The sequence below is a fragment of the Lepisma saccharinum genome, chromosome 4 (genome assembly GCF_977018435.1).
Source record: "Lepisma saccharinum chromosome 4, izLepSacc3.1, whole genome shotgun sequence".
NCBI classification, from domain to species: Eukaryota; Metazoa; Arthropoda; class Insecta; order Zygentoma; family Lepismatidae; genus Lepisma; species Lepisma saccharinum.
This window is the reverse complement of record NC_139232.1, coordinates 114469405-114489301: the sequence shown is the minus strand read 5'-3', so window position 1 is coordinate 114489301 and position 19897 is coordinate 114469405. Positions and strand designations below refer to the sequence as shown.

Genomic DNA, 19897 nt, shown 5'->3' with positions numbered 1-19897 from the left:
GACCATACCAACCTCAAACACATACATGATGAATATGTAGGTGGGGACCTGAGCTACAATGATTTTTCTAAGTTTTGCAGTGGGTGCTGGAACCAGGACAGTTATGGGTTTGTCACAATTGATATGACAAGAACACCTAATACTGGCAAATACAGAAATAAAATCAACAATTTTCTAGACATTGAAACATAAATAAATAACCATGAAAAGGCCAATCATTGATGATCTTAAATTAAGAGATTATCTTGTAAAAAGATTTAAGGGATGGAAATCAGAGAACCGAGGAATTTATGAAAAACACAAACAAACAGAACAGCCTGTAATTGATGCTATTAATAATTTAGGTAAGAATATCAAAACTGTTACAGAGCAAAATCAAAATTTGATCACAGAGCTTGTCCCTGTAGCTGCAAGGAACATATTAGATTATCCATTCACCCCACTTTCAAGTATTCATACACCTAGTCCTATTGCTCCTAGAAGAATTGAAGCTAGTCAAGATCCTATTGAATTGGGTCTTCTTGCTCAAAAATATTTAACCACACCTAAAGACAATAAAGATGAGGTGTTTGGCTTATATGCTGACACAGAGCTTGATGGCAGCATCATACATAGAATTGGCAATTTCAGAGTAACATTTATGGGAGATGATATAATTGTATATTCAGAATCTCGTCTTGGAGAAAAAGGTGCTTTTGTTAAGTATCTCGGAACGCCTGGATTATGGGAACTCATGACCAGGAAGAGACCTGGCAGCTATACAGATCAAGATTATGAGGATTACAAAGAAATATTAATAAAATCAGATGCTCTATACCAGAACAATGATCCCACACAAAAAAGAGTCAAGTCAAGCAGTGGGGCAAAATACAACAATTTAATCAAGCCCATATGGTCTCAAATCAAGACTGGCAGTGGAATCAAACAATACAACACCCTGCCCAAAGAATTTGTCTGGGTTGATGATGTCAGGAAACTTGTAGATAGGTTATTGGTGATAACTGGGGAGGAAAATGCTGGGAACCACAATTTTTACAATGAAAAGGTTGGAATTATGGACATGATGAGCACCAAATTGTCTAATTTTATAGTGAATGACACTAAGGGGATTGGATATCTCATAAAAATTATTAATACTCTACCCCCTAAATTTTGGAATATTTCTGAGGGTCGGGGCCTTGTTAATGACATTATAAACAAGCTGCCATTTGAACTACACATTCCAGGCTATCAGTATTGTGGTCCCGGTACAAAACTGGACCATAGATTAAACAGAGGGGATCCTGGTGTTAATCCCTTAGATGCTGCTTGTAGAGACCATGATATTGCATACAACACACATTCTGATCTTGACAAGAGACATGTTGCGGACAAGAAATTAGAAGAGGCTGCATTTGGCAGATTTGTAAGCAAAGATGCTTCTTTGAGTGACAAAATAGCAGCATTGGGAACCACAATAGCTATGAGCACCAAACAAAAATTGGGGTGGGGGTTGTGAATATGTATATAATAAACCTACAATGAAGGCCAAGGGTGTTATGTATCAAATACCTTATGCAGGTCTCAAATCTCTTAAAACTATTGACAGTCTTTTGACCAAAAAGCAGCGCAAGAAAAAAAATTCTTGTATTGCAAAGGGGCATGGTATGAAATTATTGCTTAGTACCCCCCAATTAAAAAAATTACAGCAATCCAGGAAAAAATCACATGTGGGGGGATTTATATTTACTATCCCTGCCATCTTAGCTGCTCTCGGGGCTGTTGGGAGCTTGGCGGGGGGATCAGCTGCCATAGCAAAAACAGTAATAGATGCCAAGAAAAATAGGGCAGAATTAGATGAGCAGAGGCGCCATAACCTGGCAATGGAGAAACAAGGCAAAGGTGTTAAGAGAGCCATGAATAAGTTTAAAAAAAACAAGAGCCGCTTACAAACCAAGATATTGAAGCTTTAATCAAGCCATTGGGCATCAAACATTTTAGAGGTGTGTACATGTCTGATTCTTTACCAGAACAACCACTCAACAAAGAGTGTGGCATTGTTAATTTGGATGAGTACAAAAATCAGGGCACTCACTGGATTTGCTATCTTAAATATTTAATAGATGAGGCATTTGTGTTTGATTCATTTGGAGGTGTTCCACCTGAAAATTTAATAAAATATCTAAATTCAGCTAATCTTTATTACAATAATGCCCGTGTTCAAAACTTCAAAGATGTTATTTGCGGACATTTGTGTTTGTTTGTTCTTAGATATATGTCTCAAATAAATAAACCATCAATTGAAGATTTTCAAAAAGCCTTTTGGTATTTAAAACATCATGGGGGTATTCCATCTCACCAGCCAAAATTCAATATTGAAACTCAAATTACATGATGACATTGTGTATCCCAAAACAATAGCTCTCAGAGCATTTTATGGCATGTACCTAATCCCTAATATTACACACCACAACAACACAATTGCAGTTGGGGATGAAAAAATTGTCATCACTCCAGGGCAATATAATCTGTCCACTCTAAATGCTCAATTACCCAGAGGTATAGTTTTAAGTCAAAATTCTGTCACTCACAGAGTAGAAATTGTATCTGCAACAGAAACAGTGGATCTGGGTACTATAGGAGAGCTGTTAGGATTTGAGAACAACACAAAACTTGAACCAGGCATCAAACACACTGCTATGAATATACCTAAATTCTTAGCCATAGAGACTCTAAATATTCACTGTAATGTGGCTGAGGGTATGATCACCAAATCAAATGGCATAGGCTCTCACAAACAAACAGGCATCATTGCAACATTCAAACCTAATTCTGAATTTATGGAGCCCATTATCTACAATCCATCCCCAACATTATATTTTCCTGTGTGCCACAACAGAATAGATTATATTGAATTGATGGTCACTAATGAAAAAGAAGAATTAGTTGATTTTGCTGGAGCCACAACAACTGCAATCATAGAGATTAATATTTAAATAAAAATACATACAAGAAGAAAATGGAAAATATTGAGAGTTATGAGCTACAATCATTCCCCCCAAACAGGAGGACATTTGCAAATTTAAATCAACCCAACACAGAGATTGAGGTTGATCTTGATGTAGGGGATGGATTTATACACCCTCACAGAGCAGATTTATACATCAAATTTGATGTTGTAAAGCTCGATGGTACAGATTATCCGGCAAATTCAAATATAAGACTTGTAGACAATTTTGTGCCGCATCTATTCTCTGAAATTGAGATCAGGAAGCATGGCGTTGTTATAAACAGAGTGGATTATCCCGGAATTACCTCCACAGCTTTGGCCACATTAAAATTATCCAAGACCGAGGCTTCATACTACAAAATCGTGGGATTTGAAGCTGGTGAGAAAATATTATCTAAAAACCACACAGTGCTGTTCCCCATGCGCCTATTGCCAGGATTCTTCTCAGATTTCAAAGAAATTATGTGGAAGGGTGGTTTAAGAATCACATTTAGAAGAGCTGCAAATGATAACAATGCTTTGATGAGGTACAGCACATTAAACTCTACAGGGGAAGCTCTGCCCAATACCCTACCAGATGCAGGCAAATGCATTATTCAGACTATGGAGTTAAGAATCCCTGTTGTTGAATACGAGCCCAGTTATGCTCTTAAATACAAAGCAGATATAGTAAAAAATCCACAAATTCCTCTGCAATTTTATACATATCAATGTGTACAGAAGCCCGCATCTGGCACTTATTATGAATTTGATGCTACAAATTCATTCTCCAGCATTCAATATGACATGCCTGATTTTGTGGTAGTACTGTTTCAGACTGGAAGACACAACAATCAGGAAAAAAATTCAAGTAAATTTGATAACTGCAACATCAAGAACATATATCTTAAAAATGGCAGAAATGAGGTCTTTCCCAGAGAAAATTACAATTTAGACATGTCCAAGGATGATTTCCTCAAATTATATGAGGCCTTTTCGGCTTTCAAGAGGGTCACTACTGGCAATACTGATATGTATTACACACCAGATGAATTCAAAGCACAGAGACCCATGTTTGTAATCAACACTTCAAGAAGAAAACAAGTTGTGGTGAATGACAGAACAAATATTAAAATTATCTGTGAATTCCATGAGGCTTTACCTGATGACACCATATGTAGTGTTATTCTCATAGGAGAAAAATCATATGTTTATGATGTAAGAAATGAGAGGGTCACAGAGCAATTCTAGAGGGTCTCTGCATATTGCATTGTTTTAATATTAGATTGAACCTGGGGTCCAATTAAACTTAAATTGGAAGTAAATATGTGTGTATATGGGTGTGTATGTGTGTGTGTATATAGCTTTTTAGCATAATTTCTGGTGTGGCCAATTTTGACAAGTTTATGGACAAAAATTTGGCTGATGCAACTTTTGTAAGTATAAGCAAAACAATCTGAGGGGGCTCTTCCTTTCCGAAAAATTCCTGAGGGCATTTTTACAAAAATCTTGGATTAGAGGGGGTTCCACACTTGAGCAAAAAGCTCATATGCTCATGTTGAGCTTGTTTTAAGTATAGCCAAACCTGCTTGGGGGGGGGGGGGGCTCTTCCTTTCCTGAGCTGGTTATAGGTCAAATACAACTACTAACTTTCTTTTTAGTCGAGAGAAAGTTAGTAGACCATATCGCCTTCATGCTACAGAATAGTCAGGGGCGCACTGGTTTAGTCAATAAGGGCCGCGCAGCATAGCCATATATTGCTCCAACCTGAATGTGCAATTAATGTGATTGATTTGGTTTATTTTAGTTCGCTTTTCTGTCACTTTCGGCTAATCGCGAAGATGAGGATGAGTGATGATACGATGAAATTGATGAAGGTACACTCACAAAGAACATCCATCCCCAGGCCGAGATTCGAATCCTGTAACCACAGTGTCAACCCTGACGTTATGAGGCAAATGGGGAAAGAGGAAGAACCCAGTGTTCCTGGCGTTGTAGCGCAGTGCTAACCACTCCGCCACGGAGGTCGGCTTAACTGTATGTGAGTGAAAAACAACTAATATATACATAGTGGAATTCCCTATTTCTTAAAATTGTTAAGCCTTACAATTTCCGCTTTCATTGTAGAAAATAATAATACATATTGAATACACCATGCTACATATTTTAATGTACATTTCAGTTACAATACTTTGCTTTCTTTCAGAATACTATTAGAATTTTGTACTCAAACGTATTTATGGACCAGCAAATGGCAAAGATAATAGTGGGTAACTTGCTCTCCTTTTTTTAATTCCACGTCCTGTGTCGTCTTTCCCATCGATAAACCAATGTTTCATTCCCACCTGCTTCATTTAGTATCTAAAAAGCATTCTTGTGCGTTATGTCGTAATCCAACCTCATTTCTATCGACGAACGTTGCTCCATTTTAGTAAATGCATCTTTACGGCGCTTGCACTTCCCTTCTATACTTGGAGACAATGACTACTGCAATATATACACTTGAAGGCTACAGCAAGAGCATTTCGCTCGAGCGCCAAATAGTTTGCACGGACGACGCTAGACAGCGTACGGAATTGACAGTTTCTACGCTCGAACAGGCTAAACGAGCGGTATACGCTCGAAGCCCAGTAGTGCTATACATATAACCGTAATTTGTCTGTGGTAGTGTGCCTTCAAATATGGATCGTGAGTTGAAAGACGCAGTGAAATTGAAACTTAAATATACATATCTTACCAACTTACCAATACAGTGATATATGGAAATGAAACTGATGACTGTGGGCTGAAACTGCCACGACGGACATTTAACTACTATTATTGTCACATTAAAATGATATTCCATTGTATAGGTTCGAGCTTGGGAGACTGAACGAGTGTGAGCGAGCGAAAGTGGTTCCATTCAGTACTCTAATATACACACAAGACTGCCACCGGTATATTCACCTACACATCTGTCATTCCACTTCCTGGTAGCGAACACTGGCAAATGAATGCCCTTCCTCACGCACCGAGAAATCTTGTTTTGCCCTTATTGCCTCCATTGTTCGTAATCTTTATTAATAATTAACTAAATACTGTTCTTTCAGCTTTATTTTCCCCTCTCCCCTATTTAAATATGCTTAATCACAATTATGGCTTCCGAAAAATTCTTCCCTACTGTTACTCTAACATAAAATAAAGGTTATAGAGAATTAATCCACCCACCTCTAGTTCCTTTGTTCCCAGCTAGACTATAGATGGCAACAGCTGTTCTGTTATCAGTCGATATCTATCCTTCTGTTCCCAAAGTACTTAAAGATAATGGTGACTTGCGTTATCAAAAACACGTAATAGTCGTTGATTTAGAATGAAACTTATCAATATTTTTGCTCTTTCAGACGTGTCGTATCTTTCACATCATGTATCAGATCATCGCAGTAGAAAAACATCGACATATATATATAGATACACACGTGTCTTGTAGCTATGCTATTAGTTTATTTGCATTTGTAGATTATTTCAGTTACATTACTGATGGCTTATATTTTTAATATTTAATTTCTTCTCTTGCAGGTGAGTACCCTCCATATCTGTAGAGGGTGATGGTAACGGGAACATTACAAGAAACGTTTAGTACACTAAGGATATTGCAACTTCCTCCTCTATGATTGATTGGTTAGGCTAGAGAAAATGTTTTATTTTAAGCTCTGAAATGCAATACTGGTTCATTCTTCTCTTCTGAAAGGTGACGTAATCATTCGCTCTCTCGATGGGACGTTCATAATAGTTTCCATTAATTGCCGACTTCTGCTGTTTGTAATCGTCCCATGATCAAGCTCCATGCAAATTGTAACTGTACAGTGGGATACACAAGTATTGCTAGCCAAATCGTTAATTTGAGCATTTGCATTTATTTACTTATTTATTGCATACCAGTTTTTAAGAATAGATTTTTGCGTATGCTGGTTCAGAGGTTGCCAGCAGCTTGTTTATCAATTTGTTTCATTTCTTGAAGCTCTTACTGTGTAAAACAAAGAGAATAAACATGGTGATGGAAAATTTGCTTGGTAGTGCTTATGGAACCCTCTGTACTCACAGGGTTCCGGGTTCGATTTCCTTTAGGGGCACAATCAGCTCTTGGAATCCCACTGTTAAGGTTGAATACTGATTAGTCTGTAAAAATGTTATTTTTAAAATAATTACATTTACAAGATAGGGCCAACACCAAGATTTTATGAATGTACAGTCACCAGCAATAGAAATGGGACACTTACATCCTGAAATGCTCACTTCCCTACAAGGCGTTATATATGTTGGCTAACTACGGTGGTGGTAGAAGTTGCCATTGAAAATTTGCTATTGAAGTCCACTTAGAGTTATGCAACAACATAACGCCTTGCAATGAAGTGAGTATTTCAGGATCTAGTTGTCCCATTTTTACTGTCGGTGACTGTACATGAAACACAAGGTATCTTCTCAGCAGATGTAAAAGTGAAGGGACGATAAGCTACTCTCCCTGTCATGTTCCCAATGGTCATTCAAAATCCTTGAGAGTGAATGACACGCTTTTGTCTAGATCTCTTCACCGCAGGAGGTAACATTGTGTTAAAAACAATGTTCAGTGATGTTTCTTATGACCTGAAACGGAATAACAAATCCCTTTCCTTTCTGCAATGTCCAGATGACGTCACCAGTCTCTTGCATGAATCGGCCAAGGCTGCAGGAGTGCTTCGTTGGTTGACGGAGGTCATGGAGGTCCAACAGTAAACCCAGTCTGTGGAAAGTCGTCCTGTTGTGACTTTCCTTAGGTCAGTGGTTGTCGTCCGTGATTGTAAGGTTCAGCTGAACGTCCTTTTGATGTTTATTCTAGTTGTTGCAATTTTAGTAGAGGAAATAAACGATTTACTATAGAAATAATTGGAACACGGTGCCAAAATATGTAATTTTCTATATTCAAAATATCAATTACCCATCTCTTTTTGGGGAAAGTCCGCCATCTTGGAAAATGTCGGCAAAGGAAAAGCTTTTCATAAATTACTTCCATAATCACTATTAGCAGAAGCAGTGAACGAGAAATAATACCCAGCAAGGAAATAAATAGAACGCAAATGGATTTTTGCTAAATTGTGTGAAATGGCATAGCAAATTATATGATGGGTTTATTTTCTCTACTGTATCCTTTTTTTTTGTATTGTATTTGTTTGTTTTGTTTCCCCCCCCCCGTACACCCACACACACACTTGACTGGATTCTGTGCAAGTCCTGTACTTCAGCTTGTAGTTGGCGTTGAAAGTTATATAATTTATTAAGTGCAAGGAGTAGGCTATTGTACTGTCAAAAATGGGAAAAAATGCTTTACTCATAATTTTAAAGATTATAAAAACACTGACGCAGTAGACCTGAAGGGTGTAGTCAGGTCCATCTAGTTATCCTCATATTTTATCAGAAAAATCATTTACTGGTTGTTGTTGATCTTCAAGATTCTCATAAAGCTTATTGACTCTCTGAGAAATTCAGTTCTTATGCTGTGTGGAGGCCCTCTCACTGATTCCTACTTCTTGGATGGAATGGAATCAACCTCTTGGTTGAAAAGTTTGACCTATCACAGAATTTTCTCTTACTGCATTCGAAACCCGAACAAAAGGCTATCGTTCCAGGTGGCTCTTCACACCCACACACACACACAACGCGCTACGACACCAGGGGTCTCAGGTTTGAATCCCGGCCTGGGCATGGATGTTTGTGAGTGGCCATTCATCAATTCCATCACATCGTCACTCATCCCCATCTTCGCAAATTAGCCAAAAGTGGCACAAAAGGCGAAGTAAAATAAAGCATATATATATACACACACATACATATATAATGTGTGTGTGTGCAATGTATACCATGCGTACAAGTACAACGGCTTTCAAGGTTTAAGTATTTGATTCAAAATCCAAACTTCAGATTCTATAATGTTTTATTTCAGAACTCGCCCTCCTCTCGCTTGTGACTGTACATAGTTAAGTTCTTGGCACATGTAAAATACGTTTTAGAAAAGTGTAATAGTAATATCCTTCCATTGTTGTTCCTCTCAATCTGTGATGGTAGGGACGCAGGCAGTTTGAGCGCAGGCCTTGCCTTGGTCGGTGCAAAGCAGGTTTTGCAGCCTTCCTTCCAGGGCCCTTGGGCGGTCCACCTACCTCCTCCTTCTCAAGCCATACGGAAGAGGAGAGCAGAACTTCTCCGTGCAAGCTTTCCTTCCGTCCTCGAAACACATGCATGTGTTGCAATCTTCCTTCCACACGGTGCCGGGTTCGCAACCTGATGGAAACACACACAATTACAATAGCGTCCTAAATGTTGAAAATGTAATCAACTAAGTCTTGATGAATGGAAGAAAATGTCATTTCAGTTTTGTAAATGAGATTCTCCACAGCTTCCTTGTATAGCTACATTTCACGTACAGTGGGATACGTAAGTATTGTTCGGCAAATTGTACATGAGTATTTTCATTAGGACGCAAGAGAAAAATCAACGGAAATAGACGGGCAGTGCGGTATTGGGATATTGTGTATATTCTAATCATTTTAAATCAAATTAATTAAATACAAATTCAGTGCCTGCAACTTACATTATAAGACTATTTGTAATTCATAACAATGAACACCAAAAAAAATAAACTTTGTTTACTTGTTATTTAGTCGTGACATATTAATTAATTGAACTTGTAGATTCCAATTTGTCTGTTTTGCCCAACATACATTTTGAACGATTTTATACACGTATAATCATATCAAATATCATGCATTAATTGGACATGGAGATTTTAAATATTCCATTGAGAATATTAAAAGTGAATTTCACAGAGATGGGTCCGCATGATGCTAGTGTTCGGAAATGTGTATATGACGTAGGTTGGAAGTCCTCACAAATTTGCAAAAACTGGTTTTCTTTTGTCTAAATAAAGGTATTCAAGGCTTAAACATATTGAAAATTAATTCCATAAAATTTAAAATTATGATGATGTTCTTCAGAAAATCAAGAGCTTCCACGTGACGTCATTGATGTTCATTGAATATAAAAGGTGGACAGAACTCTGTGGATTCCACCTTGAAGAATACTCACAGCCGCCCTCCGTGGCGGAGTGGTTAGCATAGTGCGCCACGACTCCAGGTGTCCTGGGTTCGAATCTCGGCTTGGCTGTGGGTGTTCTTTGTGAGGGTCCCTTCACTAATTTCATCATATCATCACTCATCGTAGCGATTAGCGAAAGTGGCAGAAAAGCGACGCTAAATTAAAAAAATCATATTCAAATACTCACTTTCAGATGGAGACTGTTGCATTGTTGAGGTTATCAGTAGCATGGCAACAATCGAAACCAAAATACGCCTCATTTCAAATGTCAAGTGGCACAGGATGTAACCTGACAAGAATATATACGGAAAATAACAATTAGATGTATTGTTTTTATGCAAGTCAAGCAATCATAATGTATTCTTCATTTTAGTTATTTAAATGTCCTTGTAGTTAATCGCGACGTTACATGGAATTTCAAATTACTAATATTAATAAGTTGAAATTAAATTGTTCCGGGTGCAAATAGCCTTCAGTGTCGGCATCCATTAATTTGAATTCAACAACAAAGAAATTCTAATAAACATAAAAATGCATTACTGCGGTACATTTTCTTCCTCTTCTACTTGCAAACGGAAACCAAAGTGTTATCTCTCGCAACAAGACGTTAGGTTTAACAAGCTATTGCATTCCACGGTCACTTCTCACGCTCAAATTCTCCACAGAGAAAGAGAACCTTGAAAACAGAAGGAACTGCACCGGAGAATGCAAGAGGAGAGCAAATCACAGGAAGGGCAGATTCTGTAGCGAAGACTTTAAAGAAGGTTTCAAAGACGTGGTTTAATAATAGACTATTTTCGTACTTACCGAAAGAAGGATCTGGCAACTTGTACTGGAATGTCGAGTGCCTTGTCAACAACGGTGTGCTGCACGTGGACGTTTAATCGCTACTATTTATGGGTTGTGGTTTTCCTGTTCAACAGTTGACTTCCCTTCGCACACAGAATACAAATAAAATGTTGTTTGTCTTTTCCTGTTGCATGTCGTCCGTACAGTGGGATCCATGAGTATTACCGTGCAAATTGTCCATGACTATTTTCATTAATTTTTCTCTTACATTCTATGTGTTTTTAAGCCATGGATTTTTATGTATGTTGGTGCAGAAATTGTCAACATCCTGTTTTGAGTTTTCTTTTAATTATTGAAGCTGTTATTGGATCAAATAAAGTACTCGAACATGGTGATGGACGATTTGCACGGTAATACTCATTGATCCCACTGTACATACCCGACGGCAGGTGATGTGCGCAGCATCACGCTCCGGCTGCTTTTACTACTAGGTACTCATGTATTAGAACCTGGATGAATCCCAAGTCAATTACGCAGCGTAAATAACATTCAAAATAGTAACGGCAAAACTCTCGATCTTGTGCTAAGTAACGTTTTTGGCATGCAGTTGACACGAGAAACTCGGCCACTCGTGCCTGAGGATAAGCATCATCCTTGTCTCGTAATCGAAATAAAGCACAGAAAAAGGACACAGAGTAACCATCCACCAAACAACCTCTCGTACAATTTCAAAAAAGCTGACTTTAACAAACTATACAACGAACTATCGGTCGTTAACTGGGATACACTAAAACTCTGTGATAACGTAAACGAAATGACAGATATGTTTTACAACATAATATACGAAGCATTTGACGCGTGCATCCCCTTAAGACGCCTAACCCCTCCTAAATATCCATGCTGGTTTACCGCCAATATAATTAAAAAAATAAAAGCAAAGGCTCACCACCACCAAAAATGGAAGCAAAACGTAGGTAACCCAGTTCACCATGCCAACAAATTTAAAGAACTCAGAAAAGCAATCAAAAAAGAAATATCAGCCGCCCATAATAATTACTTGTTCGACATCGAAAGCAATATTCAAAGTGACCCGTCACTTTTCTGGTCATACATAAATCGCAACAGGCAAAACAAACAGTTTCCAGTTTCTTCAAACAATGAACCCATATTAAACCTGAATACCGTCGTTGATGAATTTGCGAAATACTTTCAATCTGTGTACGCAAACAATACTACAAAGTATAACCTCGAGATCATGGCGGGGCACACAGAGTGCAAAACGCTAGATTCACTCAACATTCAGATGATCAGTATGTCTGAAATTGAAGCAGCTGTAAAAAAATTAAAGCCAAAGAAGTCGGCGGGGCCAGACAAAATCCCACCCTACATCTTCAAAGGATGTGTAGACATTTTAAAAATTCCACTCTTTATTATCTTCAATGCGATATTATCTTCTATGCAGTTTCCCGAACGGTGGAAAGTTACTGCTGTATGTCCAGTACCGAAATCCTCGGAGAACAGAAACATACAAAACCATCGTCCTATAGCTCTTTTATCTGCCCCTGCTAAAATATTTGAGCAAATCTTATATTGCCACATATATAACCATGTCAAAGAAACTTTTTCTGAATACCAGCATGGCTTTCTGCCCAACTGCTCAATAGAAACAAACCTTGGCGAGAAACTGCATTATATAAGCACGGTGCTAGATGATGGGGGGCAGGTGGATGTAATATACACTGATTTTTCCAAAGCCTTTGACACTGTAAATCATGATGTACTTCTAAGTAAGTTGGGCACTTTCAACTTTTCCCTTCCCCTCAGGAAACTTATGGCGTCATATTTAATGAATAGAAAACAATTTGTCTCGTATAAAGGCCACACATCCATCGAATTTCTAGTACGTTCCGGAGTACCTCAAGGGTCCAACATAGGACCTCTTCTCTTTCTTCTATTAATCAACGATTTACCAGAGCATTTGATTAATTCTAGAAAACTGTTATTTGCAGACGACCTGAAATTCTTTCAAAGAATAAAAAATATTGAAGACTGTGTCTGTCTACAACAAGACATAAATAGGTTGAGTGCGTGGTGCTTGTGCAACGGTCTTTCTCTTAATGCAGCAAAATGCTATTCCGTTACTTACTCTAAACAAAAAACGATCTTAAATTTTCAATATAAACTTAATAATACCAATCTAAAAAAATCTGAAACAGCAAAGGACCTAGGAATATATTTTGACTCTAAGCTAACTTTCACTCACCATATTAACAAAGTAATAGGCAACGCTTACAAACTTATCGGGTTCATTATTAGAATGGGCAGAGACTTTCGAGACACCCAAACACTTAAGGTATTATATTACTCATTAGTGCGTTCAAAACTTGAATTCGGGTCTGTTGTATGGAATACTGACAGTATAGTACAGACTACAAAAATAGAGCGAGTACAATCAAAGATGTTACGTTATATGAAGTATAAACTTGAAGGTACTTATCCCAAATTTGATTCGTACAGTAATCTAATAGAGGAGCTCCGAATGCACAGGCTTGACGATCGAAGGACAGTGCGCGACCTGCTGCTGCTCTGGAAAATATATAATGGAAAACTTCGCTCTCCTCTTTGGATCTCACAATTTAAATTACGCGTTCCTAACAATAAGACGCGACCCAATCATCAAACCTTTTTTGTGAATAGAGCGCGAACAAACATTGTCAAGAAATCCCCTATCTGGAGAATGAGTATTCTCTACAATGCCTTAGAAAAGCGTAACAAAAATATTGATTTGTTCTCTATGCCATATATACAATTTAAAAACTGTGTAATGAAAACAATATCAAATAACAGTCACTGAAGCATGTATAGAAACCTGTATCTCTGAACTCTCTAACTGGGCGCCAGCCTGTTGAGTTCATTATTGAAAATAAAATAAAATAAAAAATAAGATTCACGTCTTATAGATCACCCACCCTGGGAATCGAACCAGGGTCTCCGGCGTAGCTTCAGTCAGGCGCCTTACCAATTGGCCACTACCGCGATCCAAGTGAATCCATTGGTGGCAATTTTGATTGTATATATTTAGTTGCATATATTCAGGATAAAATGAGTTTTCTCAAGGATTCGTAGCGTCGAAACGAAGCGTCAAGCAGAAAACTCAAGACAGCATTTCCAACTCGACGCGAGACTGAGAACTAGGCTCCTCTCACACGAAACAAGACGAAACTCGGACAAGTCGATCTCGTCTCGATACTATCTTTATAGTTCAAATGAGGAAGGTATTTTTTAAACATAAAAACAAATCTTTGTATATTCGAATTCGCTGGTACCTTTCACATTATGAATGACTGCTCTTTCATTTCACTAAATTTCAGATGAATCCAGAACTATGTCTGGAACATGCACGTGCATTCCAGTACAGAAAAGTCAGCGGCTCCGGTATCCCTTTCTACACCCTCGATTTCAGGCACATTTCAAATATTTTCGTGAAAATATTTAGTTCCTCATAACAAACAGTGTTTGCAATTAGTGCGGAAGTTAATTTTTTAGATCTACGTGCTACGAAACTTATGTTTTTTTAAAAAAAAAAAAATCCTTGCGTAACGTCAAAAAGGTTTTTCATGTCACAAGCGCAAGTCTAAAGATTTCGGATCATGGATTCATGTCACAGGCGCACGTCTATTTTTTTCTTTCTTCTTATGATTGACTTGTGCAATGGGAACATTTGCGATTGCGATATGTTATTTGTGTGATATATTGGCGGATTGGACTTTTCAGACATTGGATTTCATTTATGCGACTTCAGAAATTGGAATTAATTATTTATTTTTAGCAACTGCAGACCGTAAAGGGGAGGGCTTAATTTTCTAAATGACTTGTGGGATGGGATAGTTTGCGACTTCTTATTTTTATGATGGGAAGGGAGTGGAGGGTGGTAGTCTGTGGAAAAGGACAACAAGGACTTTCAACGTAGGAGTCACTTCATTTTTGGAGTTACAAATTTAACTTAGATCCGCAATTCAGTGCCTGGCCTTGGTAAAAAGAGGTAAGTTACCTTCTTAGGTTTAATTTTAGCCTTAATTTTTGGTATCTTCATGTGTCAATGATGATAGTGTTGGGGGCAGATGACTCCGGCCAATTTCTAACATGCCTTTAAAAGGGACTCTATAGATAAAGGCGGGGCCGCGGTAGCGGTAGAGGGCGGTAGGTCAATTACACCAGGGGCGGAGCCCGGAATCGGTGGGAAATTTGGACTCGACAATTTCAAACGACAATATCTTAACTTCAAACGGCTGTCCATTCGTAAATACTTGCTTCCGCGCTCCAAAGTTTTGTTCTTCATAATTAGCATCACATAATCTTCATAAAAATTTAAGAAAACATCCGAAATCGAGGGTGTAGAATGGGATACCGGACCCTTCCCAGTTTCGATCTGTTCGTTTCTTAGATGGAAACCCTTACCACCATCTTGTGGAGATTTGACAAAGCATCTGTGCATTTCGATCAACATCCAGGGCCAAGGGGAAGCAGGACACGAAAATAGAACTAGGTGACCTTGAACCAACCAATAACAGGTCAGCTTCTATGTACGATACCTTTACTTCCCATTCGGCTAGGACTGACATGCAGTTGCAGTGCATCAACGAGGTCTACTGCTTCATCTACCGTAGTGTTGAAAACTATACAGTTAAATATCTACGAACAGGATTTTATTTAAACCGTATAATGGCATTAACAGGGTTACGACAGTTCAGCGAAGCATTCTATTAAAAATATAATTAAAAGTGTTGGAGCAGTCGACACACAAAACTATGATTTTTAACAGAAGAATAGCATATTACGAGTCAACTCAACTCAACAAAGATTTATTGGACTTACAGCTTTACAGATGGCTGTTTATGCCCAGCATACATTATAAGTACATAATAAACATTTTTAATATAAATTTTACACACAAAGTTCATAAACGCTCTTAAATACAATTTTATGTAACTACATTAAGTCAGTCAGTAACAGAAGTATATTATAATTTTATATCAGCTTTTCTCAAAAAAGCAAGTATAACATATCCAATTCTAATATCTGGAGCATACAACATTGAAGTCATATTAATAGGGAAAGGAACATTAATTTTTGACAATGTTTTGTATAAAGTCTTTCTTCTCTCTGAGTGAATTGGACATTCCAAAATAATATGATGAGCATCACCCCTTAAATCACCACAATCACAATTCGGAGATTTTAAAATGTGTATTTTAAATAAATGATGATATGTTCTCGCGTGACCACTTCTTAGTCTATTTATTAAAACAATTGCATTTCTTGATCCTTTACAATTATAAAACCAAGGTTTTTTTCTATTGTAATCAACATAAGGACGATAACTTTCACCAACGCTTTCTAATGCATTATTACACCATAAGTTCCATTCTTCAAAAAATTTCTTCTTAACCCTCGGAAGAAGATCTGTGTAATGCAATGGTAACTGGATTGTTTCATTCATTTGAGCAGCTTCGAGTGCATATCTGTCTGCTTGTTCATTTCCGTAAATATTAATGTGTGATTTTACCCACACATAATGAACTACCTTTCCATTGCTAATTAAGCTATTAGTTGCACGAATACAATTGATGACATATGGTGATATTTTAAATAAATTTTTATAATTAGATTGTATTGCTTGCAAAACTAATCGCGAATCAACCAGTATTAGAAATTTCTGTTCAGGAACTGTACCAATATAAATCAAAGCTTGATATACCGCATATATTTCTGCTGTAAATATGGATGCCTCCACTGGTAACCTAAACATTTTTGATATATTTCTTTCAGTATCATAAAGAGCTGCTCCTACTCCACTTTCAGTTTTAGACCCATCTGTATATATATGATAAAAGTCTTCCCAAGATTCTCTAAACTCAGCTGAATGATTATATTTCGGGATATATATATATTTTGAATTGGTTGTGTGGGAAATTCTAACGAGTATACTGGCAATGTTCTTGCTATGAGTACTTGACTACATTCATGGTGATATTTACTAAATAGTTGTACCCAAAGGGTAGCTGATTTATCATTGGTTATTCCTGAATCATGCAGCTCTAAAAGATTTAATAAAACATCATTGAATGGATGCCATGGTGAATGTTGTATTTTAAATAACATTTTTATTGCAATTAACTTTATCCTCACAGAAACCGAACATTCTACTGACTCCATATATACCACTACATTAGGAGTACTGTTCATTAATCCCAAACATCTTTTTAGAATTTTTCGTTGCTGGACTTCTAGTGGAGAAAGTTTTGTTACTGGAAGATTACACAAGACCATTAATCCATAATCTAATACTGCTCGATAATAATTCTTATAAAACATAAGCATGCTGGTAGGATGTGCTCTCCATTTGGTATTCGCCATAGCTTTAAATAAATGAAATATTTTATCGGATCTATTTTTCATCATATTTATTTGATACTGCCATGATAATGATGCATCAAAGTATACACCTAGATATTTTACTTGTGAAACAATTGGAATTTGTAATCTCCTATGATTAATGTTGAAAATATTTTGAAGACCCTTATGTTTAAATACTACTATTTTGGACTTTTCTAAAGATATTGATAATTTTTTCTGCTTTAACCATTGGTTAAATTCTATTAATTTATCTTCAAACATTGAAAAATCTTTCAAGTGATTGTTTGAGTCTAAATATATACATACATCATCAGCATATTGTAGAAACTGAAATGGGGAATCTATTATTGTTTTAATATCTGATAAATAAACATTAAATAATAATGGGCTAAGAGGACTTCCCTGTGGTAGTCCTTGTCCAATATATATTGGACCTACCATTTCTGAACCAAAATGAAAATAAAGTTGTCTTTTAGATAACAATTTCCATGTCAATATGAGTATACAATGAGGCACTTTTAGTAATTGTAGTTGTCTCAATAGAACAGTAATATCTACGTTGTCATATGCACTTTGAATATCAATAAAGGCTGAAAGTACTGATTGTTTTTTGTTAATAACGCTATAAATATGAGAAGATAATGTTACTAATGCATCCTGGGTTCCATAACCTTTACGAAATCCCATTTGTCTGGGAGAAAATACCTTTTGACCTTCCATAAACCACTCTAATCTCTTTAATAAAAGCTTCTCAAAAATTTTTGCCAATACGGAACTAAGAGCTATTGGGCGATATGACTGACCCAACGAAGGGTTTTCTCCTGGTTTTAGAATTGGCATAATAATTTGAGAGGTCCATGCAACAGGAATTTTACCCGATAGGAATATTTGATTGTAAATTTTACATAAAATGCTTAGTGCATTCTGTGGAAGATTTCGTACCATAGAATACGTAATTCCATCAATGCCAGGAGCAGAATCTTTAGACCCTTGAAGAATTTCATGAATTTCATTTACAGTGATAGAGGATGTGAACCCCTTTGAGTATTTTGATGTAGATGAGAACGTGTAGAATATATTATTAGGAGGTTCGCAGGCTGATGTAAAGGGTGTAGGAATTACTTTATTAATAAAATCAGTTTTCCATTCAGTGGACAAAGGTAAAGTCCGACTTACATGTGCTTTTCTAAGTGATCTGAACTTGCGCCATATAACGTCTAATTTTGTTTTAGGGTTTATTTCTTCGCAATATTTTTGCCATGAAAATCTCTTAGCCTTTATATATACTTTTCTAGATTTTGCAGTAGCTCGTTTTAAATTTATCAAAGTTGCAGGTGAAGGAGCACTTACAAATTGTTTCAATGCTTGTATTCGCTTCCTTTTTGCTTGAAAACATTCTTCATTCCACCAATCTATTTTAGGAAAATTTCGATCATATTGCGGTTTCAGTCGCGAACAGGCATAATCCATAACTTGAGTTATTATATCCACAAATTTTTCATATTGTACAGTATATTGGTTTTGATATTCTTTAGCTGAAAATTTTAAGTCTAAAACTGAATTATATTTCATCCAATCTGCCCTCTTTACGCTCCACTTACGAATTGTTTTTTGTTTTATTAATTTTGGAAATTTTTGAGATGATGTTAGCGTGATGAAACATGGAAAATGATCACTAGTTCGTAAATCAAAGTCTATTTCCCATACAAATTCAAAACACTGATTATCAGATATTAAAGTTAGATCAATTGAGGACATATTGTTTCCATTTGGTGGTACATGTGTTAGAGATCCATCATTTATAACTGTCAAGTTATTATAATCCATCCAATCTTCAACTGTCTTTCCCAAAGTATCAATTCTATGATCACCCCACCATGTATTATGACAATTAAAATCTCCTGTTATGATAAAGGGATGTTGAAAGCCAGACAAAAGAGAATTTAGATGAGAGCTCTGTATTTGTTGAGAAGTATAATGAGATGGAATATACAAACTAATAATATTATAAAGTAAGTTGTTTAACTGCATTTTTATACCGACCACTTCTACATTATATTTGGAAAATAAATCATGTGTTGAATTAAACTGAATTTGTTGAAATGGTACACTTTCATGAACAAAAATTCCCACACCCTTATTTCCCACATTATAATCATTTAATATAGTATGATAGTGAGCAATATGAATATTTTCTGATTTTAAACCCCATACCTCACTAACACAAATAATTAACGGGTGACACTCATCTATTAATTTAATTAATTGAAGTTTCCTCGCAGAAAAGGATCTTAAATTCCATTGTATTATTAATGGCAAGATTTTTCTTTGCTGGCAACACATTGTTGTTTTAAATTAGGGGGTGTCCCCGAAATCTTGTAAGTCTTGAATTAGTTTTAAAATTTGTACAGAAATTTCGTTACATTTTAATATTATTTTCCTAATATATAATAAATCATCACTCACTGAAATTGTTGTGGTTAGTCGAGCTATTAGATGTAGCAGATTTACTAGCGATTCTTTCTGAGAAGGACTCTCTGCTGTTGTCCTGCGTCCAATCGAATCTGATTTTCTCTCCTGTTCCTTAGAGGAACACGTCGTGCTCACAGGTTCACTTGAATT

At 36.7% G+C, this 19897-nt stretch overlaps 2 protein-coding genes across 2 annotated transcripts in view; both read right to left on the bottom strand.

Moving 5' to 3' along the window:
- Positions 1-19897, bottom strand: part of LOC145987062 (uncharacterized) — a 56231-nt gene that overhangs the window by 24620 nt on the left and 11714 nt on the right. The window contains exon 6 of the mRNA XM_083121519.1: positions 6176-6239. Within this exon, the coding sequence (XP_082977645.1) occupies positions 6176-6239 (64 nt within the window). The remainder of the gene's footprint in view (positions 1-6175; positions 6240-19897) is intronic.
- LOC145986811 (uncharacterized) lies at positions 8895-10791 on the bottom strand. The gene is made up of 3 exons (XM_083121259.1): positions 10610-10791; positions 10257-10358; positions 8895-9256 (listed from the first exon to the last, which is right to left on the bottom strand). The coding sequence occupies exons 1-3, from the start codon at positions 10617-10619 to the stop codon at positions 9132-9134; spliced, it is 237 nt and encodes a 78-aa protein (XP_082977385.1). The 5' UTR covers positions 10620-10791; the 3' UTR covers positions 8895-9131.